We start from the raw sequence: 17044 nt of genomic DNA on the forward strand, positions 1-17044 counted from the left end.
TTTTCATGAAGAGGTGTTCATGTGATCAATATAATCCCTGTCCACAACGTTAAGGATCCTCCTTGATATCAGTCTCTTTCCATAATGCTTGGGTTCAAAATCATGTTCCATATTCCCTCCAGATGTGAATGCACCGAGAATCACTCTCCAGCCCAAATCAAGACTCATCTGTGAAAAGAACTTTGGCTCACTGTTCGACTGCCAAGGTGGCATGTTGTCCTGTAAAGATGCATCAGAGGTACACACACAACAGGTCTCCAACAATAAAGGCACTCTTCTGGAGCCTTCTGGACAACATTTGTCTTAATACGATATGTCCAGTGTATGCTGCAATGTCAGATGCCAGTTGCTGTCCAGTTCTAATGTGGTACGATCATGCCCTTACATCCAAATCACAGTGATGTCACACTTGGTCGGACCTGACTTAGTCTTTGGAGTACTGTTTTGATCTCTATAAATTGTGACATCCGAGAAACAACAGAATGATTCACATTAAGCTATCAGGCCTCATCAGTTTGCGATGTCCTGCTTCCATTCTTCTTATGGCTCTTCACCACAGAGAGTCTGGTAGGCATCTTCTTTGATCATATTGCACCATCGGTGACTGTATACAGAGTGATTGTGGATGTGAGGCTATCCAACAAACACTACCCCATATGAAAGATGCCCTGACATCATCATTGATGTGGTTGTCCATTGAACAGAATGCCATTTTCCATGCTGAAGTTCATTGTACAGACATTTGTTGACAGTTTGTATGATTGTACGGTGAATTAGACAGAAGATGAGCAAATGGCAGTTTGTTACTTTAATTTTGGACGCCAGTGTATTTAACAGTGGGATTCACTCAGCTGCAAGTCAGGAGCTGAATCTGATAGGGATCCCACCGGGTCCTGTGGGTTCGTTGAATTTTGATGTTTTCAGGTGTTTATCAATGCTCTGGGGTTTTCCTGTGTGAAGGAACACAAGAGTTAAGCTTTCTGATTTTGCTTTGCTACTCTGAGTTTCAATTCCTTTCTTGTCCATGAGTGACTGGACATTAATATTATTGCCACTTACGGCTTTTGGATATAACCAGAATTTCTTTGGGCTTTGTGAAAGATCATTCAACAATATTTTGCAACAGCAGTGATATAGACTTCATGTGTTGCTCTCTTGACTGCCAAATGTGTTTCATTCAGCATCTCTCTATCTATAGTCTTATACTTTGTTTTATACCTATTACACACAGGATCTTCAATGATACATTTAAGAAGATTGCATTACTCAAATAGATATGTGCCAAACAGTTACTTAATTGTTTTGAATGAAGAGTAATAGCTTTTATTATTCTGAAAAGTCATTTCAGAAACAGTAATTGTCATTTAAAGACAAAATTATTACATTAAATGCATCACTACATTATTTTGTGCAAGTCAGTTTCATGGTTATCAACTATTTTGTGGCACCAAGCAGTCATTAATTAACAAACCTACAGCAATATGGAACAAATGTTTCAATGGGATATTTCAGTAGAGATTATCATTACTTCATATGTGGTAGGAAAAATTAAAGTCAAATGTTTATTCATTATTGCTGAAGAACTGGTATATGTAAACTTTTCCATTTATATATATATATATATATATATATATATATATATATATATATATATATATATATATATATATATAAAAAAAGAAAGATGATGAAACTTACCAAACAAAAGCGCTGGCAGGTCGATAGACACACAAACAAACACAAACATACACACAAAATTCTAGCTTTCGCAACCAATGGTTGCCTCGTCAGGAAAGAGGGAAGGAGAAGGAAAGACAAAAGGATATGGGTTTTAAGGGAGAGGGTAAGGAGTCATTCCAATCCCGGGAGCGGAAAGACTTACCTTAGGGGGAAAAAAGGACAGGTATACACTCGCACACACACACATATCCATCCACACATACACAGATACAAGCAGACATTTGTAAAGGCAAAGAGTTTGGCCCAAACTCTTTGCCTTTACAAATGTCTGCTTGTGTCTGTGTATGTGTGGATGGATATGTGTGTGTGTGCGAGTGTATACCTGTCCTTTTTTCCCCCTAAGGTAAGTCTTTCCGCTCCCGGGATTGGAATGACTCCTTACCCTCTCCCTTAAAACCCATATCCTTTTGTCTTTCCTTCTCCTTCCCTCTTTCCTGACGAGGCAACCATTGGTTGCGAAAGCTAGAATTTTGTGTGTATGTTTGTGTTTGTTTGTGTGTCTATCGACCTGCCAGCGCTTTTGTTTGGTAAGTTTCATCATCTTTCTTTTTAGATATATTTTTCCCACGTGGAATGTTTCCCTCTATTATATATATATATATATATATATATATATATATATATATATATATATATATATATATATATATATAATGGAAGGAAACATTCCACGTGGGAAAAATTATATATAAAAACAAAGATGAGGTGACTTACCGAACAAAAGCGCTGGCAGGTCGATAGACACACAAACAAACACAAACATACACACAAAATTCAAGCTTTCGCAACAAACTGTTGCCTCATCAGGAAAGAGGGAAGGAGAGGGGAAGACGAAAGGAAGTGGGTTTTAAGGGAGAGGGTAAGGAGTCATTCCAATCCCGGGAGCGGAAAGGTAAGTCTTTCCGCTCCCGGGATTGGAATGACTCCTTACCCTCTCCCTTAAAACCCACTTCCTTTCGTCTTCCCCTCTCCTTCCCTCTTTCCTGATGAGGCAACAGTTTGTTGCGAAAGCTTGAATTTTGTGTGTATGTTTGTGTGTCTATCGACCTGCCAGCGCTTTTGTTCGGTAAGTCACCTCATCTTTGTTTTTTATATATATATATATATATAAAAATTATAATAGAGGGAAACATTCCACGTAGGAAAAATGTCTGCTCGTGTCTGTGTATGTGTGGATGGATATGTGTGTGTGTGTGTGTGAGTGTATACCTGTCCTTTTTTCCCCCTAAGGTAAGTCTTTCCGCTCCCGGGATTGGAATGACTCCTTACCCTCTCCCTTAAAACCCACTTCCTTTCGTCTTTCCCTCTCCTTCCCTCTTTCCTGACGAAGCAACCATTTGTTGCGAAAGCTAGAATTTTGAATATATATACCTTTGCCATGGAAAAATATGTAACATGAAATCATAGATGTGATTATGATACAAATATCAATAGTAGTGTTATTCTTCTCTTATGAGTCAGAAATATCATCACTTTAAATAACACATACCGCCCATAAACTTTTGGATTTCCACACTTAATTAAATTAATTGGAAAGTCTGAAAACCACAGAAAATTTACTAACCTCTCCAATACTCATGAAATTCGCTCTATTCCTCTCCTTGAGTGCACAGATTGAGGAATAGAATGAAATTCAACTAATGACATGAATAAAAAATATTTGACATTTGACGGTAGTTCTATCTAGTTTTTCGAGGTCAACAGTTGATTGTTCTTGTTCAGTTTAGAAGAGAGTGAAAGACAACGAAATTAGTGGATCTACACAGTGTACAAGAAACACATGTTATCATTTTTGACTTAGTTACTTAACAGAATTTATTTTGTTAGCATTTTGACATTTCAGTATAAATCAAAATAATTTCTGAGTTGTTTAGTTAATACAAGAGAATGTATTGCAAAGGAGAACTAAATTCATTTCCTTCTTGTAACAATTTTAATAATTGTGAAAGGGTGTGCATTAAAATGTGGGGCAACCTTTTTTTCAATATATCTTAAATTGCTTGCAAATTTAACCATAAAAAGCAACAATAAATTTCATGTCTGTCCTCAGGTTTCCTGCCTTGACAATGTTTGTGGAATGATTCCTTTCTATGCACCAGAAGTTCCAGATCAGTTCTACAGGCTGTGGACTTCCCTTTTCCTACATGCAGGGTAATTCTCAACTCCTGTCTGAATAATAATGCATCTCATCATTTTTAATTTAAAATTTCTTTCAGGATTTGTTGTGATGGAGTTATTTGAAGATATATGTAATGTAGTTTTTCATGACCATTTGTTTAAAAACGTAATAAATTGCAATTATGTTTTGTCAGTGCATCAAAAATATTAGTCAGACTGATAGAGTTTAAAGATCTCTAGGCATATGACAACCGTTTATAAAGTTTTTCTCTGTCTGTACATGGTCACATCACTTAAGAAATAACTGAATATATTTTGATGACAATTTGCTTTGCTTATTTGAAGTTGATGTGCAAGGATTCACATAGCTATTACTTCAACAAACATAAACAGTTTTTGAAAATGTAATTGGATAGATAAGAAATCTACTCAACAAGTGGTGGCAGGAGAAAACATATGTGAAGGTTAAATAAATGTGCAAACTTTCAGAGCCAGTGGCTCCTTATTCTGGCAGAAGGGTTGAAGGATAAGGAAGATGGGTGAAAGAAAACAAGTGACAAGGTTTAAGAAATGGGAAGAGTTTGGAAAAGTTGCCCAGAACCCTGGGTCAGGGGAGACTTACCATTTGGCAAGTTGTTATATATGTATTAAATATCAAAATGAATAGCTTGCTGAAAGCTGTGTATGAAAGACATATGCTTATATGCTTTCATTTCCAGGAATTTAACATTTTGGTTTGGGTTATGATGCTAGAAGGTTTTGATCAAAATTTTAATTTCATCTCATTTTTAACAACACCTTCTGTGGAAAGATCATGTCTTCTTTCAAACACCAAACTTTCCAGTGGTGTAGTGGAGTTTCAATTTCAACAGTTATAGAAGGTCACTGAAGTTTGGAACTAGCCGAAACAGCATTCTAAAAATAGCAGTGGAACAGACTGCAATGTTTGATTATAAATATCACTGTTACTAAAAACCATTTGGAAAGAAATTGTTTTACTTTGAAACTAAGAAAGTAAGAAACAAGGACAGTATACTGCTTGTTGACAAATAAATGGGGACAGCAATCACTTTGTTTTCTGGCATTATTACTTATCAATCCAAGTGGAAGTATCACTGTGAATCAGGCTGAATAGTGACTGCAGGTGGTTACATTTTAAGAAATAAGTAGGATGATAGGGTAGCATAGTGCCTTTTTGAGTTGTGAGAAAGCTGAGAGGTCTGAAGAGCTGATTCCATATGGCTGCTAAATTTATATAAAGAAAAATAATTATCTACCCCACCGTGTTTTTTGTAGCAGTTTCAGCCAGATGTTGTCTGTAGTGGCACAAGAAATCAGTTTTGATTAGTTAAAAGTTAGATTAAAAGCATGCATTAAAAATTAAATTTTAAAAATTTAGCTGGAAGCTTGTAGACCAAGCAAGAGACAAATTAGATGCAAAAGGGTTCTCTTATTTGACATTAAAATTTGATGAGGTCATGAACCCAGCATGAGGAGGGAAATTAGCATGCATGATAATTTTATAAAAAAGTTTAGGACTCAAACATCTTGATTTTTTTTGACAAACAGGGACCTGTAACTAATAATAAATCATAACAACTCATCAATTACTAAAAGAGTTATATTAATGCAGTGGAATGACAAATCTGCAGCCATTAACACAAGTATATCAGCAAATGTCAGTGAGAGGGCTGTAATGTGCAGCTTAATTAAATGGACTATCATACAAAATGGTTGCCAGTCAAATTTCACAATGTTTAAACAATACAAGGTTCCCACTTCACAACATAAATTTCAGAGTCAGCATGCTAATTTATTTTCTGAGAAGTCTAAGTGCAACAAAACTGTGTAGTGGAATGAAATACAAGCAGAAGTGCTGACTAAATGAAATGCGGATGGACACATTTTAATCCCAAATATTATGTCACCCTCAGCAGGTCCACATTCCATTTATCATAATAAATTTGTAGCTATGATCAGTCTTCCCATGAATATTGATAAAGTGCAAGAACAGGAGCTAACTCACACAATTCTTCACCTCAATGGCAGCTACTCCTTACATGGCTAGCATTGTGTCATCAATGTGAACAATCTGTTTGGACCCATCCATGGTCGTATTTTCTTCTGCATTGATTACAAACATATTTTGTAATTGCTTGAAAGGTTCTCAGGTGTTGCATCAGATGATGTTGAGAAAACTGAACAATATTTGTATGAGACAGCTGCTCTTGATCTTCAGATTGATGTGACTCCAAGAAATATTGTGCAGTTTCCACAACACCATCTGAAACACTGCCATAGAATCTTTGAAGCAGTTATTAGATTGGGAAAGCCTCAAGCAGGTTGTGTTAGATAGTAAAATCCATTACAGATTATGGAACTTCTATGTGAAGACTTCACTGTTGAAACTACACTGCAGGCCATCCAAATTGTAACACTTAGAAGGACCAGAGACATCACAGTTAAATTGATTTAGGACATAACAAATTGCACAAAGATCTCATAATTTAAAATACAGCCTCATGTGAAATGGGGAAGATGATGAAATCACTATTCACTGTTGCCACCATAGCTGGCTGCTACGCACCTCAGCATTGAATCAAAGAGGCTCTGGATGTGTTTGTGGGGTATAACAGTTCATGCTGCTTCCATACATTGCCAAAGCTGATCTGCTGTAGCAGCTGGTTGTGTAACCCGAGCCAGTCATTGCACAGTCATCAACCAGACATTTTCAATAGGCAAGAGAGTGGGAGAACAGGGAAGCCGAAGCAGAAATACAATCTGGAGGGTGATGAGGTCTTGAACATTACGTGCCACGTATGGTTGCACATTATCCTGCTGCAGTTTGGCTGTTGGAAAGCTCCAAGGGCATGGAAGAACAACAGTCTCCAACATTTCGGAGCTGTAACATTATTAGTGTACCAGCAGTGCATATTAGGAGGGTGGAGGAGTGGAATCCAATACCACCCCAAACTATAATATCAGGCGCAGTACCAGTACAGCAGTGCATAAGGTAGCAGTTCAACAGTCTCCCACTGCTATGTCTCTAGCCTCTAATCTGACCATTGTGGTGCAGCAGGCAGAATCAAGATTGATTGGAAAAAATTATTTTGTTCCATTTTATTGTCCATGCCCATCATTCATCACACCACTGCCAGTGCAAACACTTTTGGCATTAACTCAGTAGTAGATACAGCAATGGGCACCTCACAGATAGTCCACTTCTGCTGCAAACAGTGTCAAATGATATCCACGGACATTGCTTGTTCTGCAACAAACTGAATTTGTTGTGATATGTACTGTGGTGTTGCAGAGTGATCATCACTGCCATGTACACAATATGCCTGTCATCAGGTGTAGTGGTGCAACAAGGTGAGTGCAGTCAGCCCTGTCGATCCGTCGTTGCCTCCTGCATCCAGCGATTACAGATCTGCATCACAGTTGCTTGGTTCTATCCAATACATCACCCATTTCTCTAAAGGATAATCCACCATCCCTATAGGCAACTATTTTTCCTAGGTTGAACTCTGGAACACACTTGAAAGACTATCATTGTCTCGTACGAGGCCTATTGAAGCTGCTTATGTAAAACAACTACACAAAGGAACAATTCCAGTACATCCGTATGAACATCTGTTCCTCCATTATATAGCACTTGCAGCTGGGACTACTGGCAACTGTGATATGCACCTACACTGAAATGCTAATCGTGCATCTCTCATCACCGCAAATGCATGTTGCAAATGTTACCTGATTTGGATGCTTCCTTCATTGTGTTACATTTTTGGTGACCAGCAGTGTACTTCAGTAATCAAACCAGTTTGCAGATTATTTCTTTTATATTTGTTGTATCTGGCAGCACATCAGAGTGTTTAACTACCTCAATTATTTAATCAAGGTAAATGCTCAGTATCTTCAAGTTGTTGATGCTAGTTATAACAGGCAAGTAACAATTGCTGATGCTGAAACCTCATTGATCTTCTCAGGGAGACATTCAAAAATTGCACATGTGAAATGAAGTTACTTCTAGACAGATGTCAGTAGCATGTCAAAAGTCCAATCCCAGGAATGAAACACAGCCTTCTGCTCTTGCTCTGGGTTTATGTACTTATTTAAAGGTTTATCCAAACTCTTTGGAACCAAGTTAGGTGAAGCTATTTGATCATGGAACAACCCGTACATTAATAAACAAAGAATTAATGAATTAATAAAAGATGTGAAAAAGAGCAAATGAATAAATAACACATTACAGAGAAAAGTCCTAACTACTGCAAGAAACTCTTATTTAGAATAGATGAAGTGTGCTATAAGGGCACTTTCCAATTTGGATTTCAATACTTAGGGTTTGTCACTCAGTGTTTTCAGTTCTTCTGGAACCCATTGAAAATGAAACCTGTTGAGTAGTGAACACCTTTCTGTGTGAGGCTTAATGAAATGCGATCCAAGTGCACATAATTTTTCCATTTTCATGGAATGAACATTGCAGTTTTATCTGAATGAGTCAATACTGTCAAAAACAAATCTCTCAGTAGAATCTATGTATAAATGGCCTACAGCAAGCTCATGAACTGACACCACAGATCAGTCTGATCAGCTGTTTCTGGGATAAGGATATTCTTAGTGAATGCACAGAGTTTCCCCAAACACCATATGAGATAATACAGTGAAAGTAAACATAATAGACAAGCCTTTGTTTCTCAATGTCAGTGACAGCAGACATCATTCTTCTAGTGAAGATATGAGTAGTCACATTCTGCAGAAAATGGCGAATATGATATTTCCAAGAAAGTAGTCCATCTGCCCACAGTCCTAAGAATTTAAAATGGTTGACTTCACCATTTGTTTGTTTATCTGTGGACAATAAAATATCACTTGTGCAAGAGTTCTGTTTCAGAAGCTGTGTTCTCTGTATTTTGTTGCAGTTAAGCGTTAATCTGTTCTCTGAAAGCCATATGTTCATTCATTGACTACCCTATTAAGTAAATTATTTAATTTTTTTATAATCCATTCCACATCTTTCACGATAACATTTGTGTCATTCACAAAGAGAACAATTTCTGTATCATATATTATGTTAGTGTCAAGAAAAGCGATGGACTTGGAATAGAGTCCTGTGGCAGTCACCCACTTTACATGGCTCCAGTCAGATTCAAACCTCTTTCCTGTTTGTGGACACTGGAGGCCGACCTTCTGCTTCCTACTTTCCAGATATGAAATAACCATTGCTGAGCTTTATCCCAGTCCCATGATGTTCCAATTTGTGCAAAGGTATTGAATACTCCACACAATAAAAGAATAAATAGTGTTTCCTGTAGATACACTGATCCTAACGTCAAACTGATTGTGTAACAGCAAATTATATAACTGAGATGTGCCTCTCCTTTTCATAGCTTTCTTAAAAACTTTCAGAAATACTAGTGTCAAAGAAATTGGTTGTTATTTGTCTATGTTATCTGTCCCACCCTTTTCTGAAGTGATTTCAGTAATGAGTATTTCAATCTACCAACAAACTGGCCACACCTGGAAGACACGTTGCCCAGGTGACTAAGTGCAGAATTAATGTATGTCACACTGATCTTAATAATTATGCTTTAAATTTCATCATACACATTTAGGTTCATACCTTAATTGCAAAACTGGAACCTTTATAGGATTGCTTTACTGTCTCTCTCTCTCTCTCTCTCTCTCTCTCTCTCTCTCTCTCTCTCTTTCTTTCTCTCTCTCTCACACACTCTCTCTTTCTATCTTTCCAACTTTTAAGAACTCTTTTTCTCAGGAACAGGTAAATGTTTCAAGTTCAGACATATTTTACATATTAAGAATTGTGGTCACTTGGTAATGTAAAAATTTTAAGCTTCAAAGACATTACAATCAAAAGATATGGTCATTTACACTATGTGATCAAAAGTATCCGGACACCCCCAAAAACATACGCTTTTCATATTAGGTGCATTGTGCTGCTACCTTCTTCCAGGTACTCCATATCAGCGACCTCATTAGTCATTAGACAACGTCAGAGAGCAGAATAGGGTGCTCCGTGGAACTCACAGACTTTGAACATGATCAGGTGATTGGGTGTCACTTGTGTCATACATCTGTATATGAGATTTACACACTCCTAAACATACCTAGGTCCACTGTTTCCAATGTGATAGGGAAGTGGAAAAGTGAAGGGACACGTACAGCACCGAAGCATACAGGCCAAACTATTCTGTTGGCTGACAGAGACCACCAATTGTATAATAGGCAGACTTCTATCCAGACCATTACACAGTATTTCCAAACTGTATCAGGATCCACTGCAAGTACTATGACAGTTAGGTGGGAGTTGAGAGAACTTGGATTTCATGATCAAGCAGCTGCTCATAAGCCACACATCATGCCGCTAAATGCCAAACGACGCGCCGCTTGGCATAAGGAGCGTGAACATTGTACGACTGTACAGTGGGAAAATGTTGTGTGGTGTGACGAATCATGGTACACAATATGGCGATCCAATGGCAGGCTGTGGATAGGGTGAATGCCTGGTGAACGTCATCTGCCAGATGTGTAGTGCCAACAATAAAATTCGGATATGGTGGTGTTATGGTGTGGTCGTGTTTTTCATGGGACTTGCACCCCCTGTTGTTTTGCGTGGCAGTATCACAGCATAGACCTACACTGATGTTTTAAGCAACCTTCTTGCTTCCCATTGTTGAAGAGCAATTCAAGGATGGCAGTCGAATCTTTCAACACAATCGAGCACCTGTTCATAATGCATAAACACAACAATAACATCCCTGTAATGGACTGGCCTGCACAGAGTCCTGACCTGTATCCTATAGAACACCATTGGGATGTTTTGGAACACCGACTTTATGCCAGCCTCACCAGCTGACATTGATACCTCCTCTCAGTGCAGCACTCCATGAAGAATTGAGTGCCATTCCCCAAGAAACCTTCCAGCAGCTGATTGAACATATGCCTGCAAGAGTGGAAGCTGTCATCAAGGCTAAGGGTGCGCCAAAACCATATTGAATTCCAGCATTACTGACGGAGCACGCCATGAACTTGAGAGTCATTTTCAGCCAGTGTCCAGATGCTTTTGATCACTTAGTGTATGTAATGTATTTTGATACTCAAAAACTCACTCATCAAAACCTACTTCCTGTTGAGTTAGAATCATGAAATTTGAGGAAAAGGAAAATTTCACACTAAAAGTAAAGGAAAAATCTGAAATTTGTTGAGTTGTAATTATATCACATGAGAGAACATATTTTTGTCATTTTTTATCCCTCTGTTTCTTTGTGTGTCCATCTGTTAAGACCCTTTTTCTTTGGAGTAGGTTGATGCACCAAGTTAAAATTTATATCACATACTAAGGTCTATAGGCCCTTGGTGGTGTAAAAGTTTTAAGCTTCCAAGTCATTGCACCCAAAAGATATGACCATTTAGGCTACATATTTTAATACTCACAAACTCACTCATTAAAACCTATAAGACTAGATGACCTGGAATCTTGAAAGTCAGCAAGAAGCAAGATTTCACAGTACAAATAAAATAAATACCTTCAACTTGTTAAATTGTAACTATATCACATAAAACATATCTTTTTCCTTCTGAACATACATTGCATTCATCATCCGTCAAAAGCGTAACAGACGAACGTTACTGCATGCAAACACAAAACGTAAGTTGTAGTCATGTTTAAGTGAGTAAACAGAAAACATTTTAATAAATCATCCTTCTCTAGATATGTAAACTCAAGTCCCCTGCTCGCTTCGTTTTGTGCACTGAAGAGTCAAGGCAACTGGTACACCTGCCTGATATCATGTAGGGCCCCCGCAAGCATGCAGAAGTGCCGCAACATGACGTGACATGGACTCAACTAATGTCTGAAGTAGTGCTGGAAGGAATTGACACCATGAATCCAGCAGGGCTATCCATAAATCTGTAAGAGCACAAGGGGGTGGAGATCTCTTCTGAACAGCACATTACAAGGCATCCCAGATGACCATAATAATGTTCATGTCTGGGGACTTTGGTGGCTAGCGGAAGTGCTTGAACTCTGAGTGTTCCTGGAGCAATTCTGGATGTGTGGGGTATCGCACTGCCCTGCTAGAATTGCCCCAAGTCCATCAGGATGCACAATGGGTATGAATGGATGTAGATGAGCCCCGATGCTTATGTATGTGTCACCTGTCAGAGTCACACCTAGATGTATCAGGGGTCCGATATCACTCGAACTGCACATGACCCATGCCATAACAAAGCCACTACCAGCTTGAAAAGTCCCCTGCTGACATGCAGTGCCCATGGATTCACAAGGTTCTGTCCTTAGTTGTACACGTCCATGTGCTCTGTACAATTTGAAATGAAACTTGTTAGACCAGGCAACATGTATCCAGTCATCTACAGTCCAATGTCAGTGTTGATGGATCCAGCCAAGGCGTAAAGCTTCATGTCGTGCAGTCATCGAGGGTACACGAGTGGGCCTTTGGCTCTGAAAGCCCATATCAATGGCGGCCCAACATTGAAATCTGCAGCAATTTGCAGAATGGTTGCACTTCTGTCACGTTAAATGATTCTCTTCAGTTGTCATTACACCCGTTCTTGCAGGACCTTTTTCCAGCTGCAGCGATGTTGGAGTTTTGATGTTTTACTGGATTCCTGATATTCACAGTACACTCTTGAACTGGATGTACAGGAAAATCCCCTCTTCGTCGCTACCTCAGAGATGCTGTGTCCCATAATCAAAAACATGTTCTGAGGTTGTACAACAAATGGATGTCAAGGATATTGTGTGGTAGTTTTGTGGATCATTTCTATTACCCTTCTCGCAGATGGATGTGACGTATACCTTCTTCAAACTATTGGGCAAGGTTTTTGTTCGAGGGCTCTGTGGTATATTATAATTAAAACAGGGGCTGACTTAGCTGCAAATTCAGTACAGAATGGATCGGGAATTCCACCAGATCCTGGAGCCTTATTCAGTTTTAGTGATTTCAGCTGTTTCTCAATACAATTGTCATTAATGTCTGTTTCAATTATATTTCCAGTGGTACTGAATTAAATTGTGGCAGTACTCCTAGGTGTTTCTTTGTATAGGGGCATTTGGAAGTGGAGTTACGCATTTCTGCTTTTACTTTGACACATTTTGTTTCGGTTCCTGTCTCATCGCTGAGTTACTCGACTTAATTTTGGTGCCATTAACAGGCTTCACATACAACCAGGCTTTCTCAGGGTATTGAGAAAGATCTTTTGACAATATTCTGCTATGGTAGTCACTGAAAGCTTCAAGCATTGCTCTCTTGACACTCTGTGCTGCCATTGCTGGTCAGTGATAGCTTTTGGGAGCACTTCCCACAGCTAGTACATACTGGTTGTGCCAACAGACAGCTAGTGGCAGGCATGTTGCCTGAGGTGTTGTCTTGTTGGAGGAGACTCATATCATCCAAGGAGTGGAGAGTCCATACAGGCTTTAGTTTGTTGAAAAACGCTCTTGTTATCTTGCCATTTAAGACTAAATCAGAAGTGTGCCTATACCATTGTGTCACCCAAAATGGGCCATTGTAGGGTGGTTGCAGTGCTATCTGTACAGTATCATCTCAAATAAGTACTTAGTCTCAGTCAAACAATGGAAAATCCAAGATGGAATATTGACAGTATTACAAAAAGGATAGATTGCTACTCACCATATAGCAGAGATGCTGAGTCACAGACAAGTACAACAAAAAGACTACTAAACACACAAACTTTTGGCCAGAAGGCCATCTTCCAAAGTAGGCAATACACACACAGACACACACACACACACACACACACACACACACACACACACACACACACACATTCACTCAAACACAAATCACACAGCATGACCACTGTCTCTGGTTGCTAAGGCCAGACTCAGACACTCGTGTTTGTGCGAGCTGCATTTACCACGAATGTGTGTGTGTGTGTGTGTGTGTGTGTGTGTGTGTGTGTGTGTGTGTGTGTGTGTGTGTGTGTTGCTGCCTGTTTTAGAAGAAGGCCTTCTGGCCAAAAGCTCATGCATTCTTTGGTCTTTTTGTTGTTTCTGTCTGTGACTCAACATTTCTTGTGCATGGTGAGTAGCAATCTATCCTTATCGTAATATTGTCATAGTCACAGTCAGTGAGTCCTTAGAGCATCTGTACTGTATGTGCAACTGGAGAAGGTTCACTTGTGTTCTGTATATGTCTTTTGACCCACCATACCATCTTCAGTATGTCAGTTGAACCAAGGGACGAGTATAGGCAGCACAAACTCCACCAGCAATGTAACTCTCCTCATATAGAATCTCTGCAAGTGATGCTTTTAAATCATCCTGTGCCATGTGGATTCCAGGAAAAACCCATGGAAGTATCTCCATTCATTCACCCCCATGCCACATGAGTGCAGTTTTCATCATTCCAGCAGGCTGTTGCTTTGGTGATGACAAGCTGTGAAATGATGATGAGTTATTCTGGAAAAGTTGCATAATGATTTAAAAAGTGAAGACTGAAATTGGTGGCCCTGATTTGCTGTAGTAGTGCCAGGGCAGCCAAATATGGCAATCTGGTTTGACGCATTATGTGTCCATAGCACTTCAATCTTCTTTCTTTGATCACTGCCACACTGTCCATCGACTTGTGCAGCTCCTGCAATTCACAGTTCTTTCTTTTTTCTCCATTCATCTTCATCCTTCACTGGCCCAAAAATATGTCTGAGGATGGCATTCTCAAATCTCAGGAGTTTTCCTTCCATCTTTTGGGTGATGGTCCAGGTCTCTGCTCCGTATAAGACCACAGGTTGTATTATTGTCTTGTTGACTGGTCATTGAGGCTATTGATAGAAGCCGGGACTTTAACAGCTTTCCCGGAGCAAACCTTGATCAGTTTCCTGCTTGTATTCATGCGGTAATTTCCTGGTCTATCTTGTTCCTTTCATTGAGTACAGCCGGAAGATATTTAAAGTCTTTTACCTTTCAAAGACTTTGTCCTCCACCTTCAGGGGGCTGGCATCATTTTCTCTGATAACTACATGTATTTTGTCTTATCCATATTCAACTTCAGGCCTGCTCTCATTGCCTCTTCCATTTGAACTTAACACCCAGCCAAACAAAATGTTCAGTAATGATCCGAGTCATTGGCCATATGCCTGGATGGCTCAGATTATATACTGTGCTGAAAATCATGTGCCCCATCAATGAAGGTATGATATGACAAAAACATTGTTGCAACATGTTACAGAGGACAGCTGCATCAATTCCCTGGATCAGTCTGAGTTCAGTCTTGAGGTACTGTACCAATTGTCTGATAATGTTCCTGTTCTTCTGCAGCTTTGCTGAGTTCAGGAGTGAGGGAGATGGTGCTGACTTGTGACAGGTAATCTGCGACAATGTTATCTGTCCCATGGAAGTGTTGGACATTTGTAGAGTATGTGCAATTGAACCAAGGTGGTGAAATTGTCTCAGTTTGATCATTGATGAACTGTATAAAGATTTATGTGATGGCCCTCGATATCCTCATAAAAATGGTATACAGATTCTAAACTATGGTCAGTTCATGGTTCAAAGATGGACATTTTCTTTGTGTGGCTGTAAGCTTTCTGGAGAAAAATTGTAGAGGTTGTGTATTACCTGCTGCTGCCTGCTGGAGGATGGCACTTATGGCTGTGTCGCTTGCATCCATTTTAATTGTAAGCTGCACATCTGGTACCAGGTTTGCCAGAGCAACTGCGTCTCTCAGGCACTCCTTTGCATGAGCAAATGCTGTTTGCATTGCCATTGTTCATAGTAGTTTACACTTGTCTTGTATGTGAGGGCCCATGAGGACATGTGATGCTTGAACTTGTGCAGCATGTAGGAAATATTTATAAAAATTAAGTATTCTCAAGAATTGTTGAAGGTCATGATATGTGCGAGGAGGCAGCAGCTGTCGAACCAGTTGAGTGCAGTCCACATTGAATGTATGTCTGAGAAACATGACCCTGTTTGTACGTAATTGTGACTTGTCTTCATTTAAGATCACACCTGCGTCACAGAGCTCATTAAGACTGTGTTTGAGGTGAACTTCATGGCTCTGATGGTAATGGCAAAAAATTAGAATGTTGTCTAAATAAGCTTAGCAGCAGTCTAGTTTAAACAATCCCCCATCGATGAACCACTGCTAGGTCCACACTGCATTTTTGAGGGCATACTGCATCCCCAGATACTCGAAGAAGCCGAATGACATAATGTTGGCCATTTTACCAATATCATCTAAATGCATATGAATCTGGTAGTACGCCTCTGCACAATCAAATATGGAAAGAACAGTTGCCCCCGCAAGCGTATGGGTAAAGCACTGTACATCTTCTGGTATCCGGTCGTGAAAGCCTTCATACTATGATCAAAGCACTGTATGTTTGGTACATGGTAACTGTCATAAATTATGCATCAGTTAAGTGTTCTGTAGTCTCCACATAATCAGATAGAACCATCGTTCTTAGCTACTACTTTCATGAGAGATGCTCACGCACTCTCTGATGGCTGTATGATGCCCACATGCAACATATCATTTACAGCCATCTCACCTTCCAAGCAGGAGGATTGGAATGAGATGGCATGCTTTGTGCTAGACAGGGGCCCCATTGTCCTTTTTATGTAGTGCATCATACCATTTTTAACCAGGCAGTGATAAAGTAGAACTTGAGGCAGATCACTGATGGTGTCAGGGAGTTTTAGGGAAGACACAATAGGTACCCTGAGGTGTGCTTTACTATGAGAGAGTTGTTTATGTAGCAGCTCATGCAGCATGGCTATCTTTGTATGTGGTGAAAGGGTGTTGGTGTCCATTGAGGGCATGGCTACATCATTTGTGGCTACCACAGCACGTGTTTGTTGTCATTAGAATAGATCAGGCTGCACGGTATCCTTTGCATACTGTGAAGGGGTGTTGTTGCCTGTTGGGGACATGGCTGTGATATTCACAGCCACTGCTATGTGTGTTAGGTGTCATAGCTTTTGCATTTGTGTAATAGTGGGGTTAAGCTGTCAGTTTTCATGCTGGCAGCCCCGAGCAGGTGTGAATATTGTCTCACGACTGGTGGCAGATTTGAGGCAAAGAGCGCAGGACGAACAGTTGGGTCATGTGGTTGAATAGAGTGGCCCAATGGAGGTCAAGTGAGAGACAGAACTATCTGCTACATTGGTGACATAGAACAT

The 17044-nt window shown here is 39.6% G+C and overlaps 1 protein-coding gene across 1 annotated transcript in view; it reads left to right on the forward strand.

Moving 5' to 3' along the window:
• The window catches only part of LOC124595118 (inactive rhomboid protein 1), a 138106-nt gene that overhangs the window by 97405 nt on the left and 23657 nt on the right, over window positions 1–17044 (forward strand). The window contains exon 10 of the mRNA XM_047133715.1: window positions 3791–3891. Coding sequence (XP_046989671.1) covers window positions 3791–3891 — 101 coding nt within the window. The remainder of the gene's footprint in view (window positions 1–3790; window positions 3892–17044) is intronic.

The sequence above is a fragment of the Schistocerca americana genome, chromosome 2 (assembly GCF_021461395.2).
Source record: "Schistocerca americana isolate TAMUIC-IGC-003095 chromosome 2, iqSchAmer2.1, whole genome shotgun sequence".
NCBI classification, from domain to species: Eukaryota; Metazoa; Arthropoda; class Insecta; order Orthoptera; family Acrididae; genus Schistocerca; species Schistocerca americana.